Source organism: Saccostrea echinata, unplaced genomic scaffold (genome assembly GCF_033153115.1).
Source record: "Saccostrea echinata isolate AGI-Se365-2 ecotype Australia unplaced genomic scaffold, CSIRO_AGI_Sech_v1 ptg000020l, whole genome shotgun sequence".
In the NCBI taxonomy this organism is placed as follows: domain Eukaryota; kingdom Metazoa; phylum Mollusca; class Bivalvia; order Ostreida; family Ostreidae; genus Saccostrea; species Saccostrea echinata.
In genome coordinates this window covers 7,114,068-7,132,500 of record NW_026889769.1, presented here as the reverse complement: position 1 = coordinate 7,132,500, position 18,433 = coordinate 7,114,068, and the positions used below count along the sequence as shown (strand labels likewise).

Genomic DNA, 18,433 nt, shown 5'->3' with positions numbered 1-18,433 from the left:
TATATTTTTAATAAATTAAGCCGATGGTCGGGTGAACAAATTTTTTTTGTATCGTCGGCTGAAAAACGTGTTCGGCAGACGCCAGTATCGGGTGATGCAGAGCAGTCACATTAATTCCTACAAACATCGATGACTTCAAAAGTTTAAATATTTATATGTCGGTCAATTGTCCCTCGATCATCAAGCACTGAGCCACATGATTTTCATTACAAAAACCCAATACCTAAATGTGTTGACAGATCAACGATCGACCTACCAAACTGTCTGTGGATGGTCGGGCAATTTTCGAGGGTTGGTCAACGGACTATTCTATAACTGCTTCAATTAAAGAAATCGGCCACCAACGCAAAAAAAATTATAACTGGGCCAAACGGACACAAAATTGGTTGGCGGACAAAAAAAAGAAGCCAAAACCTGGCAAGACAACAGCCGATGAACTGCTGACTGTCGCCCGAAGAATCCAATTTTTGCCTCAAAATACGTCAGCCGTTGGTCATTTTCAGAAATGTGACTGCAGTTTAAGACTCTAACACATTATTTCATACAAGTACTTATCATAAAGGTTGAAAACTTATTCATACTCTGCCTTTGTGTTGAAAAATGACTACTTCACATAAAAACTTGTTTAAGTATAGTGGTTTGGACTACATGGACCCTGGATATCAGCCTGGGTAGCTCAGTGGTTAAAGCACCTGACTAATAATGCAGGTATTCCAGGTTCAACTCCCTGTCCAGCATGTTACCGAAGTATTTTCAACATCTCTATCACAAATAATATGTTGACGGTGCAACCATTTAGGCTAGCGTAGACACCTATTTAGTTTTAATTTAGATCTGTTTCTTTTATCTACATGTGACATTTGGTCCATCTAGACTCCGACTTCACTGAACGTCATGTGTTAGTTGCATTACCAAACCGAAGCCTGAACAATGCCAAGTTTAAATAAAGAACATTTAATCTGCTATTTATCTGCAATATTCTTTTAATCAAGGTGAGTTTATTTCTTGTTGAACTTTTGTTGTTACCACCAGAACGTAGTTTGCGGCGATATGCAATAAGCGTTGCATTGAGGGTCCAGAGGTTACTGCAGAAAAAAAATTGTTTGGATGAATGTGCACAGTCTGAATTTTCTCTTCGCCCAGGCATTGTCATTAGAGCTTGCAGTGCGAGCGGCACTTCGAGCCACTCGCTATAAGTTTGTACGCAATTTTATGTTTTAGATTGGTCACCTATGTGGCGTAGTGGTTAGAGCATCTGCTCTAGATTTGCAAAGTAAGGAGTTGATCCTTATGTTGTGGGTTCGAATTCCACTGCCTGACATGGAGACCGGTCCTTCAGATGAGACCGTATAAACCGAGGTCCCATGTCGCAGTAGGTTTTGGCACAAAAAAGATCCTTCATTGCTCAATTGCCCTGAGTGCCAAATATAAGTCACCTGCAAGTGGTGGCATCTCCATATGAGTTAAAAACTCTTGAGAGGGACGTTAAACAACAAAAACAAGCAAAAACAAACATGTTTTAGATTGTGCCAGAAACAATCAAATGCTCTATCTTTTTACCCCATTTCAATATGTGTCTTCCTCTATATAGCCATCTACTTTTCTGCATCTTCCCAACTCAAGGATTTTTGATCCCCTCCGCTCCACATGAACTCTTGACCGAATGGACTAAGTTTGATAGGGTTAGAAATGCACTCTCTGATTGGCCTCATACAAGTTTGCATGAGCCAATCAAAATCCTTGTTTTATTTAAGCTGCAGAAACTAAATTGTAAACAGAAAAAACACGCTGGTTTTAGTCCCAACAAAATCATCTTGACCATTTAATAACCCAGTTAAAGGCTTGTCTCAGCTTTTTAGTTAAAGTTATGTTGAATTTATTACCAACTTTCAATATTGTCTCGCATTCTCTGTTAAATTGCTCATTCTGACTGGTCAATAGCAGAGGTCAGTAGAGTTCAAAATAATCACTAGATAGCATGCTAGTAAACCCTGTCAAACTTGGTCTATTCTGTCAAGGTTTTATGTGGTGCGGAGTGGATCAGAAACCCTTGACTTGGGAAGATGACTTTTCTGAAGCATGTATGGAACTATGAGATCAAATATAATTCTACATGTGATGTATAGATATATTTTGTCTACTCTCTTTTTAATCTTGATCCTTAAACTTCTGATCCAAACCTCTGGTTATCTATCATCTTTGAAGCTTGAAATTGATTCTATTCATAGGGTGTGCCCAGAATTGGATACTTAGAGGCTGGTCAGTGTGTATAACTTAAACCTTTGTTACAATAGGGCAAAAAGAAGTTTACCAGTTCAAAGTGGCAATGCTTATGTTGAAAATTTATTGCTCCAAAACACACCACTTATCAAAGCTGCTAAAAAAAACATTTTTATCATGCTTGGTGTTATTTTGACCAAATGTAAGGGGTATCAGCAAATGAAAAACCATGAAAAATAGCCCAAACAGACAAATAAACCAATGAAACCACAACAGATGGAAATTGATTGGAGGGAGGGGGGGATAACTTACGGACAGATGATACAAACAAAAAAATGGATGCCTGGATTAATTTTATATTTTTGGACTTATTTTGGTTGTAAATGATGCAGATATCAAAGTTCTAAAATACTAAGAAATTGAAATCTTTCTTTGGTATTCAAAATTGCTGTCATTTTAATTAATCTATACAACTTTTTATCACTTTATATAGGACATTACTGCGAAACTTGGATGAAAAATTTACACCTATATGGCTAAACTTCTTCATTTTACTATAAATGTGGTTAAGTTGTTATTTTCATGATTTTTGAAGAAAGTTTATATCATTTGTCCTTTATCCACAGCTATGACAGAAAATTATATATAAATCATATATTTTACAAAGTTTTCAGCATATCTGCATCTTCAACTAAAAATTCTTAAAACAGCAAAGAGTTATACATTTTAGATAAAAAAAAATGTAATAAATCAATGTGAAACTAATTGTCCTTTGATTTGTAATTAAAAAAACATATATCAGTGTGTCTTTACTACATCTAATACATACGCCAACTCGATCATTATCAGGGGTATAGGTGGCACATTCCTTACAGTTGCTGACCACAAAGTCTTGGCAATCCACATGGGCATAATATTCACACACTAGGAAGATAAAATTTGTAAAAATTATTTAGCGCATTAAACTTGCTTCATGAAGTTAATGTTCATTAGTATGCAATCTGTAAATTCACAAGGCAAACAAAATTACATAAAAGAGGTAAGTTTTGAAGCTAGACTTACATTCACATCTGATTGCAGGGCTGTCCTCCAGCCTCTTGCGACACACATCACAGAATTTACGTTTGAAGATGGAGGGTGTTGAGAAGCAGTGTGCCACAGGATTCTTGATCAGGGTTGTGGCAATACTGGAGCATGCAGATACCACTAATTTCAGACATCGCTCATGGACCACAAAGTTGCAAACTAAAATAATGTGAAAGTGTACATTGCAACACCAGGAAAATCAGACTTATGATCCTTGCCTTGGTTAAGTTTACTTAATAAATATTCAATTCAATTACACTAGGAGTGAAACGGTTCATCGCGGTATCGATGCACCGCAGTATTTTTTCTCGGTTTGATACACGGTGCAAAATCTCTAATTTTCGGTTCGGTTCATTTTTCGGTCGGGATTGTTATTCAGTCGGATTTGGCATAAGGTATAACACGTTACTCAGTATAAATAAGTATAGAAAACGTAAATTTTTGATGACTGATAGCTTGTTAGATAATTTTTGACAGTCAAATAATTTTAATCAATTTCTTCTAGTCAATTTGCAAATAAAATTCGTAAAATAGGTGACTAGATTTAGAAAAAGAAAGCATAAAACAACGTTGAATTTGTTTCCTTCTATCAAAATGTATCGTATCGAAAATAACCGAACCGAGACAAAATTATGCAATACGTATCGAACCGTGAAGGAGGTGTACCATTTCACCCCTAAATTACACCATGAACATAGGAAAAATAATGTTTTGAAGAAATTCCTACAATATCCTACTTTTAATAAACTTGCAACAGAGTTCAACTAAATCAAAACCCAATACACAGAACTATGTATCTAAGGTGGGCAGGGGAGGGTACTTAAGTTCCTGTCAAATTTCTTAAAAAACGGAGATATCCCCCGTTTGATGTGATATTCTATGTAGAAAAAAATGAAATGATTATAGGATACAGTGCAGTGTAGCAGAGTGCTTGCTGAGAAAAATGATGTGCAACATGTAAGTGTACCAGTGCTCCAAGTTGTGACTAAAATGGTCACATTTGTGACCAAAAAAATGATTTTGTGACTACAAATTAAAACCAACTTGCATTTTTGCGACTAAGAAAATTTGGGCCAGCATTTTGTCCATTTTTATAATTGGCATCGAGATTATTTTTTTTCCAAGATTCTCTATCAAGAAAATGTTTGAAGACCTTCCTAAAACTTTCTAAAGTGTTGCAAAGACCGAGATTACGTAATGTTATGACAGTATGCTGTATAGAACAGCTGTCAAATGTTTTAGACTTTTTAAAACCTGACCTTGTTAATGGAGATTTGGTCAATATTGCTTGCATATCATTAAATTTTATATTGCCAATGGCAATATTAACAGCAATTGTCTAATGGGTTAGGTACCCCATGATAAATTAAACATGTCAAACAGCATACAAAGTTTACACCTGATTCACACATCAGTCAAACCTGTAGCAATTTCATTGGATTTAACTTTTATTCTAGAATTAAATCACTTGTTTTCTTCTGTGTACAACCATACACTTGGTTCTATGTAATAACAATATTTCATAAGTTTATAGTCTAGCCTATTATTTAGTCACAGTAATAAGTAATCTTTAATTTAAAAAGGACATTATACATGTACACATATGAGTGTTTGTTCCTTGCTTTTATAATATATTTAATGTGTTCATCACAAAATGAGTGAAATATCTGTTCATGGCAACCAGAAAATCTGAAATTGCGACCAAAAAAAAAATTTGGGTCACCATTTAGTGACCTGATAGTAAGTGTGACTTGGAGCACTGTGTCACTATGATTCTTAGCATATACCGAGATGTAAATGCAAAACTAAGACACGTGGTCAGTTGCAGAAGAAATTCAGCTGGAAAGCAGTAGGGCTTAGAAGAAGGTTTGTATCTCAGAAGGAAGGTGAATGGCCCCAGATCAATTGGTGAATTTTCATTAGGACATGCATTGATCTACAGAATACTGGGTGTTTTATCCCCCTTGCTCAGGACTGGGATGGGCTGTATGGGTGCAACCAGGGTTCGACACTAACGGTAGCTCACCAGCCCGAGACAACTGAAAATTGAGGTCGGGCTACTAAACAAGTCATCAAGCTTGTCCTGCAGTAGGGCTGTCAGGGTTCCCTGAAATAACCAAAAACCACAGACCAAGCTGTTCGGTTTCAGTTCTACTTTTCCGGATTTTGGTTCGGGTCTGGTTTTTATATTAGAATATGTATAATACAAAGAAATGGTGTCAAAATCAAAAGAATGATGGCGATAATGGTGAAAAATAAACATCACAACTGAATTATACTTCATTCCATATGACAAAACACTTGTCCTGAAAGGATTACATAATTATCAAACCAAGCAAGAATGGTCAGATTGTAGCTTATAGTCAACCTAGTAGTCCTAAACACCAATGTCAAGACGTTAACATGGATAGGATTTGTTTTCAACGTGAAGGTAACTTAACAAATAAAAGATTTTTTATGTTAAATTCATGAAATTAAGGTTTAAAATAGAGGTAAATAACCAAACCAAAAAACCTGAAACTAAACGGAAAATTTACAAAACCGACCCGACCCAAAAAATTTTGGAAGCGCGACAGCCCTATCCTGCAGGGCTACTGATTCAGAAAATTTAGATATAATTATACACTCAAATAATATAATTTTTAAGATTAATTAAAAAAATTTGAATTTTTTACCGAGGTTTAAGGAATAACTTTTGAATTGTTGTTGTCAGATCAGGGGAAGTGTCAATTTTTCTATTACATGACACTGTTTTGGCCTAACCTATTAAAAATCATCACCTAAGTGTTTGAAACTATGATGTAAAACAGGGAATAGAAGCAATGCATTGACCCAGTGACGTAGATGATGAATTTAACCTTGAAAAACCTGTAGTTTACAATATATCATTCAGAAAAAATATCTTTACTTACATTTATAAAATGACATAATTTTGCCCTAAATTGCCCCCAAAATGCAGGATATGGCTACTTTATTTTCGACATTTCTGGGGAGACCCCCTGTACCCCCACCAGGAGGAGAGGAAACATCCTCCCGCACCTACCCACCTCCTCACTTCGCAATATGGCCAGCAGCATTTGGCTGCTGGACAACTAATTCATAAACAGGGCTAGTAACAATTAACCAGAAGTCTCTGTCAAGACTAGCTCTACTGGTTTGGACTTATAACAATAAAGGAAGAGAAAAGTAGCACTTGGACTTGAAACTTTGCAACTGCAATAAATAAATAGTAATCCTTGTTTTGCTCTCTTTTTGTGGCAAGATGAAATCAGACTAAAACTGTAGAAGGAGTAGCCTTTTAAAAGAATTTTAGAGAAATTTCGATTTTAGTTACCATGGCAACATTATTCATCAAAATCAAAAAACAATTAAGACAATTATGTATCTCAGTGTAGTCTACTTGCATGCCATGTTATATTAAAATCAGATGAAACTGTAGACAAAGTAATACTTTGAAAGTATTTCAAAGAAATTCAATTTTTTTGTAACCATGGCAACACTTCACCAAAATCAAAAAAATTATATATAGAATTACCGTATATACTCGCCTATAAGTCAGTCCGCCTATAAGTCGGTTGTATATTTTGAGGTTATTTAGGAGGATTTGCCATTGGCCCGCTTTTAAGTCTATACAACTTTTTGCCAGAATCGGTTGACAATTTCAAATCAACGCTCCGATGTTTTAACCTGGTTTTATTTAATATTTTTAGAAATGACCCCGATATTTGATTTTAAATCTTAAATCATTAAGGAAAATACATAATGCACACTTAAGATAAAAATAAAGTTAGTATAATATGTAAATACTTGTACTTCATGTATGATTTTAGAATACATAAATGATATAATATATCCAGACTTTGTTCAACGATAATCATGAGAAATGTTTATAAAATAGTACATTTCGTCCTCCAGAAAAGTACTAATCTTTTTATGACTCGCCTATAAGTCGGACATAGAGTTTTGGGCCAAAATTTAACTCCCAAAAAACCGACTTATAGGCAAGTACATACGGTATGAATCTCAGTGTAATCTGCTTGTGTGCAAAGTTATATTGAAATCAGGCCAAAACTGTAGGAGGAGTAGCATTTTGAATGTATTTCACAGAAATTTCTATTTTTAGAAACCATGGTAACACCGTTCACCGAAATTAAAAACTGATATACAGAATTATGTATCTTAGTTTAGTCTACTTGTGTGCCAAGTTATACTGAAATCAGACCAAAACTGTAAGAGGAGTAGCATTTTAAATGTATTTCACAGAAATTTCTATTTTTTAGAAACCATGGCAACACTGTTCACCGAAATTAAAAACCGATATACAGAATAATGTATCTTAGTGTAGTTTACATGTGTGCGAAGTTATATTGAAATCAGACCAAAACTGTAGGAAGAGTAGCATTTTGAAAGTATTTCACAGAAATTTCTATTTTTAGTAACCATGGCAACACCATTCATCGAAATTAAAAACAGATAAAGAGAATTATGTATCTTAGTGTAGTCTACTTGTGTGCCAAGTTATATTGAAATCAGACCAAAACTGTAGGAGGAGTAGCATTTTAAATGTATTTCACAGAAATTTCTATTTTTAGTAACCATGGCAACATCATTCACCGAAAGCAAAAACAGATAAAAAGAATTATCTATCTTAGTGTAGTCTACTTTTGTGCCAAGTTTTATTGAAATCCGACCAAAACTGTAGGAGGAGTAGTGTTTTCAAAAATTGTCTACAGAAGGACAGACAGACAAACAGACAGACGGACGGACACCTTACTATTGCATAAGCTCTTCTGGTCTCTGACCATTAGAGCTAAAAATTGCTAGCCCTGCCGGATACTATGGTTCAAAAGTTAGTGTCGAACCCTGGCGACTGAGGCCCAAATCTTGGGAAAACAAGCCAAAATCTAGGGAAGCCCTCAAGTGCAATTTCGGAAAATGTGCACTCTAATATGCAGATTACATGTTATATGTTGACAGATTTTTTGAGCTATGGGTATATGAAGTGCAATTAATTAGCCCCCAAGAAATTGTCCTCATGTATGATCTGTTTTTTGTTGACCTCATGTAAATACCTACCCCCTTGGCACATGCTTCATTGGCATTAAAAAAAAACCATCCTCTGCCACCTTAGCACAGTCTACTTGTGTACCAAGTCATATATATACTTCATATCGCAATTACTTAACTTATTGGAACTCTTTTGTGGTGAAGGTAGGAAACGTCAATTAGCTGGGGGCAATGAGCTATTGAATGCACTACGAGATTAATCACTTTAGATCTTTAAGGGGCATATAAGAAAAAAGTCCTGATGAATTACCTTGCTTAATGTTTCGTGCACCACACTGATAAAATTTAGGGCGTTCTCTTGAATTACATTTTTGTAGATATTTTCAGCTAAGTTGACTCTTCTTTTAATAAATTTAATCATTTCTCTCTGATAAACGTTACTTTTGGAAGCTTAAACATTCCGAATAAAATGACTTACTTCCTGAAGTGCAGCCTTTGGCCATTCATTTTACTTTTAGCCTACTCATTGTTCGAATATGTCATGCCCCGAAAATGATGTGAGATTTGGAACTTGCTCGACTTTATCGCAAAAGTGTGGCAGTAACTTAGATAACCACGAGGTAATCACAATACTAAGTACAGAAATCAGACCAAGTCTACAAGGGAAGTAGCACTTTGAAAGAATTTCATAGAAATTTCTAATTTTAGTACCCATGGCAATCCCGGTTTTCAAAATCAAAAACCAACATACAGAATTATGTATCTTAGGATAGTCTACTAGTGTACCAATAAGGAGTTTTATTGAAATCATTAAAAACTGTATGAGATGTATCGTTTTGATAAATTTTCACAGAAGTTTCTATTTTAGTAACCATGGTAACCCAATTCATAAAAATCAAAAAACAATAAACTTAATTATGTATCATAGTGTAGTCTACTAGTGTACTAAGTCTTATTAAAATTGGGACCAAAACTGTAGGAAGACTATTGTTTTGAAAATTGTTAAAGAAAGACAACTAGACAAACTGACACCTTACTAATGCATAAGCTCTTCTTACTAGTCTCTGACCAATAAAGCTAAAAATAATGTGCATATATTTTTTTTTTTTAAAATGCACCAAAAGACTTCATATGTCTAAAATCGTTTTACAACATGCTTTTACTAAAATTGCATCCACTAGCTCCCAGGTTCTTTTTTTTAGATCTTAAAATCAAGGGCCTGGACCTTTCCATTTGGGAAAAATAGCGACATTTGGTTGAAGTTGGGAAAAACATTATACTTAACATTTTTCTAAATAAATTCAAATAAGGGTTTTTTTTTTTCTTTTTCATTTGCCTTGGTATTTATTGACTTATTTACATTTCAGTCAATCAGTTTTTGGAGCATGTCTTTTAGATTTTTTTAGGGGGGGGGGGACACCATTCCTTATATAAATGTTACTGAGTTGGGACATTTTTTAACCATATTTATTTGTTTGATTGTCTTTTGGGAATTTTCTGTTATGAAATTGGGAAAAACACATACTTTTTACCATTTGAAAATGGAGCAGAATGCAGGCCCGCTACAACACCAAAAAAAAAAAAACAAACTGACTCCTCTCTTTTCTTAATTTAAGAAATCAAGAATTTATGTTAGCAAGTTGAAAGAAAAAGCCAACATCTGCAGCATACACCTGAAATTATTTCCTTTTTCGATGAATGGAGAGACAATGCTTGTGACACATAAACTAGCACATATAACAGAGTCTTGAGAAGGGATTCCTATACTGGTCTGGAGGAGGACAGGTCCTTTATTTGTTAGACTTCCTAGTTGCCCTCATTAATAATCTATCTAAAGGAATATCTTGTAAATTATACATATTCTATAAATAGCTACCAGGATACTTTAGATTACTTTGAGTACGCATTGTTATTGTACACATGAAAATAATGTTCAATCAAGTTTCTGTCAAGCTTCCTCTGTTGTATACTCTTACCTATTTCTGACGTCCTACATTTTTATCTAACAATAAAATATCTTTAACATATTTGATCTTTACTGTTCTCTGTATAGGCCTCAATTAGCATGATTAGTTTATATACTTTGTAAGCAAGGATTTGTCTTTCCCCTGTATCTGCCTGCTGCTTACCAAATTGTAAATGAATCAAAATAGCTCCATAAAGGAATTTCAAAACTGCCCAGAACACAGGTTATGAGGACTAGTAACATGAGTAAGTTCAAATCAGTCAAATCTATAAGCTATGTAAAATGTAAATAATATTCAAGTCACCATGCAAGCCCATATTTTTTCAAAATTTTCATCAAGATTGAGTTTGAGGTTTTTGTTTTGTTTTGGTTTTTTTTTTTTTTTTGCATCAGGATTGAGAAGTGTTTTAGTTTTTTTTAATTTGAATTCAAAATAAAATTGGACCTGATGTATAGCATTTTTTTTAGGACTTTCACATGTGTAATCAACATCAGCATGGTCATTATTTTAAAATTGTTTCTAGACAACTTAAATAGACATTTTCTCTTTTACTAAATGACCTTTGTTTCAAAGGCTAACAAAGAAACAGTTAAAAATGAAACTAATAATAATTTTTATTCATGCTTATTCATCCCTAATCTACACTCTCTGAATACTCTTCTCAGATGCACATATGGCTTACAGTTTTTAAATTTATATGAGGGTATTGATCTGCCTTCATGTCAAACATGGAATGTGAAGGTTATGTGAGATAGAAATCTGCTTGACATTTGATCAATACTTCCAGCATATTGCTAAATCTAATGTGATTATCTGTACTTTTAAATTACAGATATTTTGTAGAATAAAAGGTAAAATGTAAATCATCTGATCATAATATCAAGTCATAAAATCATGAAATATGAAATATATAAAAGAACATATAAGCTAATATTTTATTTTCTTATGATGTGAAGATATGGCCAATATGTTTGCGCTTATAATACTCTCTCCCTCCACTTGGTCTAACCAAGAAAAAATCGTTGACAGCGAGCAATGAGGCTTCATTCGAGATGTTTACATTAGCTGCTTATTTTGTCAGTACACCAGCGCTATAGTGTATTGATCGTTAGCATCGAGAAACGTTTCAGCGTATCGCATCCACCGGTCAACTACAGAGACCTTGCCTACCCTGCAATAATATCCACATGTCCATTTTTTCTCTTCGACATAAAAATCTGACCGTTTGATTACGATATTCTACCTAAATTGCACTATTTGTTTTGTTTTGACGGTATATTTTGCACCTGCAACCGAAAAGGCTCATCCGCCGTCATAATAAATTAATGCAGCCGTTATTTCTTACCTTCGCAAACATATCCCTGGCCTATTAGGCCCCAGAGCATTAGGGTGCAGTGGTGGCAATACGTGGGCTTGTGAAATGTCTTTTTAATGAACGAATGGCCATGACCCTGCTCATTTTCAATCATATAGCCGGACGACTTGTCTTCCTCCACAACACCACCATCGACTGTATTCTCCATTGAAAGACACACTCTTCGTCTACTTAATCGAATACATGGCATTTATACTTCGCTAATTGAAACCGTGAACTTGGAAGGGATACGCCGTCCAACATACGACTTGCCAACGTGCACATAGTTAACGTGACAGCCTGAAAGTTGTCACACCATTGAAATTTTTCGTGAAATATTCCACCATTTCTAGAGAACAGGCAAATCACGGAAATGAGGATGAATATCCAAATCGAGGCTCGATAAAATATTCCGCGAAGCACGGCTCTCATTGCTGCTGAGGCTGGAACATCATTGATTTTTTTCGAAGGACTTTATTTTGATTATATTATATCACAAACTTAAACTGTAGTTTTTGTGAAAGGTTCGTTGAAACAAACACTGTGTTTTATCACAAAGAAGATCCAAATATTATAAATATTTCAATTACCAAAAGAGTTCTTTTTGTCTGGGTCACCTTTTGTTCCATGAATATATTATTATAATCTATTTAAATTAAGGATTTATACCGCTGTAAATAGTCGGCTGCAATATTTTTATAATTAAAGCAAATTCAATTATAGATGTATCTTTCATATTAAAAAAAGGAATTTATCGTACTGCTTTTATGAAACGCGAATACTGTTAAATGCATTACCATACTGTACTAAATAGCATTGAGTATAACTATTATAGTATATTACTGCTAAAGATTTTAATAAAATCGGAGCCTAGGTGCACTAAATCAAAATTTCGCCTTGTTTATCTAGTTATAAAATCTGAACTTTTGATGTAACACTTTGCTCAACAACACCCTTATTTGTAAATTGAATCTCTGTGTCATCCCCCCCCCCCCCCCCCCCCGCTTTAACTTATATAATGTTTTTTGATGATGAGGTTAGGGCCGTGCGAAAAAGAGCAACCGGAACAATTTGGACAATGTAGCAGCTGGGCCGTTCAAATAGTCAGCTGCATGTAATTAACTTATAATTCAGAGGCGGATCCAGCAATTTTTGAAAGGGGTTCCAGGGTGGTGCCCCCCCCCCCACACACACAGTCACTCAAACATGGATTCACACACAAACACACTCACACAGAGAGATCTTAGGTCGTGGTTTGTTTCTTTGAAAAGGTAACCCCCTCCCAGTCCGAATAAAAAACAAAGACATTCTTTAAACTACTGTAGCCTTAAAATTGAATGGATTTGCAGGGTTTCTGAAGAAAACAAAGATTTTCTTTTAGAATTTGAAAAACTTTTTGGGTAGGTTTTTGAAAACCTATGTAAAACAAAGAATTACATGTAATTTACTGTGGCCTTATGCATATTCCCTTTTATGACTTATTTAAGTTTGTTCCTTCAAAAGACGACCCGAAAACGGTACACATATAGCCAAAGATCGTCGGAATCTGATATCAAATTAAACCCCGCATGTTACTTATATATTAAAATAAGTAGATTATTTTCTACCATTCTCTCATAAATAAAAACGCTGAAAGGGAGGAATAGTGAAGGTAAATATCTGGGACTCTATCAATATTGCAAGTGAAATATGAGCAACCGATCGAGCTGTTTTGAACTACGCTTACAAGTTAGTTCTAAGTACAAATATCAATTCCAGAAAACATTTATCCTCCTTCTCTCTCGCTTTCTCCATTCGGCAAAAAATAAAGGGGGGGGGTTCCAACCCCCGGACCCTCCCCCCCTCTGGATCCGCCAATGTAATTAAAGTTGAACGTGCACAGTGCATGGCCGCGTGTTTATGCTACTCGAATGTGCATTAACTTATCTGAAATTGATTGATTTCAATCTATGAAATACATAGTCTAAACAAAGCTCTTCATGTTGAATATCAATAGATTTTCAATCAAATAATGATATTTATGAAAATGCCTAAGAATGCGTCGCAAAAAGAAACAAGAAACGCAATTTCTAATAATTATATTTGACTATAGTCACGCATATAAAAGAAAAAGTTTACAAGGTAGATAGGAAAGTGAGAGATAAGGTCGGGTGGGTTTATTATCTATATGAAAATATCTATATGAAAAGTAAAATCTTGTTATACACTTTCAGAGTCCTTACTTTCTATAATTTCATCTATTTCAATTGAAATTATAACTCATCAAAAGTCAAAAGCAATCATCATTTATACGGAAGCCTATTAGTGCCACGTAATATTTTTTTAAGTTGGTAATTCCAACTTTAAAGTTTGGCTTTTCCAACTTCAAAGTTGGTAATTCCAACTTTAATCTTGGATTTTCCAACTTTAAAAGTTGGTTTTTCAAACTTTAAAGTTGGTAATTCAAACTTTAAAATTGGCTTTTCCAACATTAAGTTGGTAATTCCAACTTTAACCTTGGCTTTTCCAACTTTAAAGTTGGTAATTCCAACTTAATTTAATCTTGGCTTTTCCATCTTTGTACGGCTTTATCCGTTATATTCAGATACTTTGTAGCTGGACTGGCATTGCCGTTTATACATGTATAATTACAATGGAAAGAAACGATTTAATTACGAAATTATGATGAAAGAAGGAATTATTTCATTGTGTTTTCATATAAAGAATTGATTCATTTAGTTCTGTTGTATTTATAGCATGTAATTTAGTGTTGATTCATCCTATATATATCAAACACCTAATAATGGTCTCATTTGTTTAAGCTTATTCTCTCATACAAAAACAAAATATATGTCTGATCTCTTAAATAGGTTTGGTTGAAATCCTGTCATGTACAGAGTTGTATGAAGTTATTCTCTATTTAATTACTAGTATATAAAATGGACCGAAAGGAATATGAGGGTTTTTAATTAAAAGTTGGAAGTTATACGTAAGGTCATAGGGAAGGTCAAGGTAAAAAATAATTGACAGACTAATTGCTCACCAGTCTATTTGAGTTATTAATTTTGCTTTAATAAAGTTGGTAATAATTTAAAATAAAGGAAAACAGCTAAGAAAAAGGGCTAGAAGAGCTCAAATTAAAGTTGGAAAAGCCAAGATTAAAGATGGAATTACCAACCTCAAAGTTGAAAAAGCCAACTTTAAAAAAAAAAAATAAATAACGTGGCACTAATACGCTTCCGTACATTTAGGATGTAAACAATTGTGCAGTTATATTGACGTAAAGCTTAAATCACACGGGAGTCTGATTTTACTGTATGACAACCCCCTACCCAACCCCCAACCCCCAACCCCGGAGAAAAGAAATTGGCAGTGATATCGCAGTTATGAACGTGTTTCCTTCATCAAAAATGAGGAGCGCATAACATTTCATAGGCACTTGGGGTATTGGAACCCTCCCTTTTCTTTTTAATCTGGGATCGACACACTTTTTCTTCTTCGACAGAGTATTTTACATTGTAATATGCATTGCATGTTATCGAAAATGTAACCTTTTTGTCTCTACGAGTTGTTTTTAAATATATCTTTTTCGACTGATGCATAACTTGAAAACTAGAATGATACATTGTGCGAATCAAAAACAAAAAGGCAGGGAGGCTAGATAGCATAATCTTCACCAGCGAAGGATTTCCAATCCACTCCTCTTTTCTCCAGGAGAGAGAGAGACGGATAGTTGGAGAGAAAAGGAACGGACTGCTTACCATTAAGATGCTATAAATAGCTCTGGGACGTTAGAATTAATCTTATCAAAAGATCCTTTGATACACTCACATAGATCGCTTGGTACTCCTCAATAGAAAAATTACTAAAAATTCTTGATATCCCAAACATAATGTCCTATACTAAGAGTAATTTTATGAATTCATTAAAACAATCCATGAATAAAAAATACTCACTTGATTGGCAACACTCAAATGAAACACTAAAAGAGGGCAAACTTGTCACTTATTTATTTCTGAAGAACAATTTTAGATTGGAAAAATATCTAATTCTATTAAAACCTGAATACAGAAAACCAATATGTAGATTACGTGTATCAGCGCACAGACTTTTCATAGAATTAGGCAGATATAATAACACACCCAGATCAGAAAGAATGTAAAAATTGTACGCTTAATCAAATTGAAGATGAAGAACATTTCCTTATAGCAAATTCACAAAGAAGAGAGAAGACCTATTTAACCTGATCTCATCTAAAGTAAATCATTTTACAGAATTGCCTGATAAACAAAAATTATTCTGGATTCTAAATTGCGAAGAACTAGATATACTAAACTCTCTTGGAAGATTTTTACAAAAAACATTACCATAAATTTTAGGAATGTAACTTTTTTTTTTAATTATTATTAATATTAATTATGTAAAAGTATGATACTTTCAAGTATATGGTTTAGTAATGTATGCATATATATATGATGTACTGTATATATACCTATAAAACAAGTCTTATGTTCATATAAAATGTTTTGGGTATTCCCCAACTTGTATGTCTTTTCTATCAATCAAGTAATTCTTTCCCTCTTATGTATATGTATATTGTATTTCGTGTGTATGATCATAATCATTATATACATTTTAACAATGTACTTTCTTTTTGCCCCATGAGGGCCCTTAATTGGTCAATAAACGAATTGAATATACCACAGTGTAAAATTCACCGTTTCAGAAAAAGAATAGTTATCAAAGTTAGCGCAGATCATAGTTTCGTCGAGAAAATATATAAATGTCTACTTGGTAGACCTCATTTTTACCCTACAAAATCTCTAGAATCCAGGAGCTTCCGGGGACTTTGCCCCCCTGCACCCCCCCCCGGGCTTCGCCCTGGACCCACTGCCTACTTTTTGCGCCCCCTCTCACTTAAATTCCTGGATCCGCGCCTGGTTATTACAAAAAGACAGAGTGGTATGTCAAAAGAACCGTTTTCCTGTTATAACAACATTGTGTTCATAATTCATGATTCATAAAAGAGTCATCAAGTATATTTAATAAACTCGATATTTGTGAACCTTTCGCTCTTACTTAATGTCAACACCTGTCATTTATTTACTCTTATAAATAGTCGTGTATAATTTCAATCTTTAGTCTGGAATATACAAAGGCCAATCTCCGACACGTCCGACTCACCAGGACTCTGAGTCCAGAGACCATTTCGGTCAGATCCGATATGATCACGGTTAATATGTCTGTCTGTTGTTTCGTGTAAATTGTTGCCATCGTTGAAATTCGTTTAATAAATACGAAATCCTTAGTTTTTTTTAATCCCTGGAATTGCATATTGGTTGACCTTCGGGAATACGGCACACCTATCCTTTGTTTTACCTTACGGCCACACAGCACCCTTCCTATACCTTGTACTCTCTACCACGTTCGATTTTACAAACAACGGATACAGATCTAAGTGACGTCCAAATCGACACGGTCACAAATATCCAAGCAGGAGTTTGCAACCCAACTATTACTCATCGTCTCCAGCCACGATCCGGAGCCCGCATATAGCTCTCTCCTAGATCATACATTTTGGCCATGGTTTGCGACAATGCCCAACTACTATGTTCAGATTATATTTTCTCACACATCAGTAGTTAGGATTGCAAATGCTAAAAAATTTCTTCAGATAAATATGCTGTATTTTACTCTTCAGTCTATCATCTATCATTTTATGAAAGAGAAGTTTGTAATAACTTAATGCCACATTTGTCAATTAGTGTCATTGATAGACTCCTTTTGTGTAATTACTGGTTGTTATTAGATAATAGAAACAAAGAAGAAAGGTATGTCTGAACTGAATTAAAATTCGGAGGATTAATGTTCAGAAAATGTGCACGAAGAATGAATATTTCTGCACGCTGGGTGGAAACAATATTTAGACATCTATAGATACGTTGTTCAAAGACTGATTTAATGGATTGTTTAGTCCTGTTTTGTTCTTCTAACAAATTATGTAAGTTTGTCATGGATATCACAACAAATAGACAAATTATACTGTGGTTTTTTGTTTTTGTTTTTTTTTAATGCGTTGCAGGATTTTTGTGGACGTCTATGTCTACATGCTATAATACGTATATGAATATATAATATCTAGCGGGAAAATATCAAATTATTATGGTTATTTTCTTTCTATTTTAAATAATGTTTTTAAAGATACTGAAAGAATGTTTTGATTTTTTTTTTCAGAGTCTTATGACCTGAGATAACAGACTCACAGTATCTATCTCTAAAATATATCCTAAAGGTGCTAGGTGGAGCAGCATATAGTGACAAGTATGTGTTTTGCATTAAAAATAAATGTAACAAATTAATGTATGATAAATGAATAAAAAATATATACATATAAATTTATAAGTGTAATATAATAAATATGTATTGAGAACACTATGGACAGATGATACAAAGAAAAAAAAACCGGATGCCTGGATTGGTATATAATTCTGGACCTATTTTGGTTGTAAGTGATGCGAATACTAAAGTTCTAAAATATGAAGAAATTGCAAACCTTCTATCATGTTCCAAATTCTACCTTTCTGTCAGCATCCTTATTAATCTATACAACTTTGTGTCCCCTTAAGGGCAGATGATAAAAACAAATTTATTTTTCAAAAATCATACAAATAATAATAATTAAATCAAATTTGTGTAAGTAAAATGAATAATTCTAACCGCAGAGATGTCAGTTTTTCATTCTAGGTTTCACAATTATTTCCTACAAAGTGATAAAAAAGTTCTATAGATTGATAAGGGTGACAGCATAAAGGCAGAATTT

The 18,433-nt window shown here is 34.1% G+C and overlaps 1 protein-coding gene across 1 annotated transcript in view; it reads right to left on the bottom strand.

Annotated features, from left to right (window-relative positions):
* Positions 1–12,012, bottom strand: part of LOC133190007 (diacylglycerol kinase theta-like) — a 53,740-nt gene extending 41,728 nt beyond the window's left edge. The window contains exons 1-3 of the mRNA XM_061325483.1: positions 11,626–12,012; positions 3,283–3,465; positions 3,050–3,144 (exon numbers count right to left, since the gene is read on the bottom strand). Of these exons, the coding sequence (XP_061181467.1) occupies positions 3,050–3,144; positions 3,283–3,465; positions 11,626–11,845 (498 nt within the window). The 5' untranslated portion in view covers positions 11,846–12,012. The remainder of the gene's footprint in view (positions 1–3,049; positions 3,145–3,282; positions 3,466–11,625) is intronic.
* Between the last annotated feature and the right edge of the window lie 6,421 nt (positions 12,013–18,433).